This window comes from Myxocyprinus asiaticus, chromosome 23 (genome assembly GCF_019703515.2).
Source record: "Myxocyprinus asiaticus isolate MX2 ecotype Aquarium Trade chromosome 23, UBuf_Myxa_2, whole genome shotgun sequence".
NCBI lineage: Eukaryota > Metazoa > Chordata > Actinopteri > Cypriniformes > Catostomidae > Myxocyprinus > Myxocyprinus asiaticus.
The window spans coordinates 161,523-164,019 of NC_059366.1; the positions used below are offsets into that span (position 1 = coordinate 161,523).

The 2,497-nt window shown below is 34.4% G+C and overlaps 1 protein-coding gene across 1 annotated transcript; it reads left to right on the forward strand.

Moving 5' to 3' along the window:
- Positions 1-917: 917 nt before the first annotated feature.
- LOC127413752 (uncharacterized) lies at positions 918-2,294 on the forward strand. The gene is made up of 4 exons (XM_051651173.1): positions 918-1,049; positions 1,140-1,172; positions 1,317-1,540; positions 1,642-2,294. The coding sequence occupies exons 1-4, from the start codon at positions 956-958 to the stop codon at positions 1,891-1,893; spliced, it is 603 nt and encodes a 200-aa protein (XP_051507133.1). The 5' UTR covers positions 918-955; the 3' UTR covers positions 1,894-2,294.
- The last annotated feature ends 203 nt before the right edge of the window (positions 2,295-2,497 follow it).

Genomic DNA, 2,497 nt, shown 5'->3' on the forward strand with positions numbered 1-2,497 from the left:
CCAGAAGGGCAGAACAGACACAACATTGTAAGCATACATATAAAACAATTGAAGTTAGAATAATCAAGGAAAGCCAAAATGCATGTTGTCTATACATATTTTCCTTAAATGCTCATTTTGTTTTACAGTTCAAGAGGACAGTGAATCAACTCAAGGTGAAATCATTATTATGTCACTGTCATTGCATTCATTGTTAAATATGAGGTTAAACAGTGGGTATAAATGATTCAGAACAGGACCATTTTGCATCTGTTTCTAATGGCTATCAAATATTTATTTCTTGCCCTATTTCTTTTGGCCCTGAAGATGAGATTTCCAGTTTGAGAGCGAAGAAAATAAATAAACGGTCAAGATCAACAGCAATTGCACCTGAGTGTAAGTAGAAAGTTAAAAACTGTTCAACTGTTGAATATTTTATTATAACAAAATGTAAGATGATAATCTAAAAAACACAGAGAAGCCCCTTTCTATGTTGTGCAAAAATGACCTAATTTAGGAAGACCTATACATTTAGAAATGTCAAAAACATTCAAGGTCTCTGTTAATGTGTTTTTTTTTTTTTTTTTTCAGCTGAGGAGCCTGATGTAAGGTCACTATGATTTACTTTCATATGTTTATTCTACTCTGATTTTTCTACTCACTGTTTTTTTCAAAGTTAGACGAGGAGCAATCAAGAAAAAAAGCAAAAAGATCTACTGTGATGTTGCCTGAGGCACCTTACTCTGAGTACATTTAAATGTTTTCAATCATTTAAATAGTTATACTTCCATGGAATTAAAGAAATATTCCAGGTTAAACTCAGTCTACAATATTTGTGGTATAATGGTGATTACTACAAAATGTTATTTCAATTCAGTTCTCCTTTTCTGTAAAAAAAAAAAAAAAACTGAGCAGCTCAAGCATGCACAACTGTTGGACTAATAATGGGTCTTACAGTCTTCAATTTTTGAATCTAATGATTGTTTTTCTTGTTTGTGATGTGTTTACATCTCCTTCAACATCACAACTGCAGCCACATCTGTCAGTTTTTGCCAACAGGCAGAATCAAGGTACACTAAAAAAAATGTTTTAATCTTTTTGATAACTACACACATGGATACAGATATTGATCTAAATAATGTTTTTGTGACTTGTTTTAGGAAGTGTGATTGATCCACAATCTCTTCGAGATGGTAAGTATTTAATTTCATCATAATTATCTTACAGTCAGTTTTATTACTTGTCTCCCAAACAGACTTGTTGACTTATGGCAGTGTTCATTTTTTCATTGCTGTAGTTAGTAATGTCATTAATGTTTCAAAACAAATTCTGGACAGAAATATACAAGTTATTTGAGAGTTTGGAGAGGAGAATCATGCTGAAACTAGACCAAATCCAGGACAACATCACAGCAGCGGTCGGAACAATGCAGCAGTCAATGAGCCAGCCAAGCACCTCTGTCTCTGATCTTACAGAGCTGCTAGAGGAGCCTTGTAAGACTGTGGAGGAATTAGAAGAGCTGTGTAATAAGCTGAAAGATCCTGACTTTCAAAAGAAGATGGTATGTGCCATAACACAAGCAACATTACTAGTCATTGTTAACCTGTAATAATTTAAAAACCATTTACTCTGTGTTTAATTACTGATTGTTTTTGTTTGTAGATTCGTTACCTGTGTCTTCAGAGTGGAGGCAGCTTAGGTGGAATTAGGAGCATGCTGAAAAAAATTGGAGATAGCTCCTTATGGGGATGGTACAGTTACAAAGGGAGAAAGGGAAAACTTAAATTTCAGCACCTCCTAATCAATGATGTCATCATACACAAGTTTAAAAACTTGCCACTAATGACTAATAATGTGTCTGTGTCAATCCCCAAGATCTCAAATTATTTGAAATGTAAAGAGGTTGTAAATTAGAACGTACATTGTAAAAGTTGTTAGTTCTCAGTACATAAATATTCATAGCAGTTAATGGTCTATTTTGAAAACAAGATTAATGTTTGATGCTTTTGGAATAGAACTTTCTACATCTGAGTTCTAGTTTTAATAACTTTGATCTCTGTATTGAATCAAGGTGCCTGCAGTAAGGCATACCCTCACCAAAAATCCCATTTTTTTTTTTTGCAAGACAACATTTTAGACATATCAAATCATAACACTACTGAATGTGTTAATTTCGTTGTTTTAGGTTAGAAGCCAACGGGAAGAATTGCCATCGTAATAACCCCAAAGCTGACAACCAGAGACACACACACACACAACTGCTATAAGCGTGTTTGCCTGACACACACACACACACACACACACACACACACACACACACACACACACACAGAAAGAGCACAGCACCTTTACAATTGTTCAAAATAAAATAAACGTACTTTGTTCCTTACAATTTCTCACGTGTCTTTTTTCTTTGGTTAGCCGAGAAGTAAAATAAAATGATGTTCAAAGGACTTTAAGTGAAAGCCCCAGCTAACAAAAAAGGTCCTCAGAACGTCCCCTAAATGGCCTCTGTGAA

What these genes read in the sequence shown, in the direction of transcription:
- LOC127413752 (XM_051651173.1), top strand. Translation starts at nt 956, where the DNA reads ATGATTGTTTTTCTTGTTTGTGATGTGTTTACATCTCCTTCAACATCA. An exon ending in TCCACAATCTCTTCGAGATG is followed by an intron (nt 1,173 to 1,316) that starts GTAAGTATTTAA and finishes AATTCTGGACAG; the next exon opens with AAATATACAAGTTATTTGAG. An exon ending in CTGACTTTCAAAAGAAGATG is followed by an intron (nt 1,541 to 1,641) that starts GTATGTGCCATA and finishes TTTTGTTTGTAG; the next exon opens with ATTCGTTACCTGTGTCTTCA.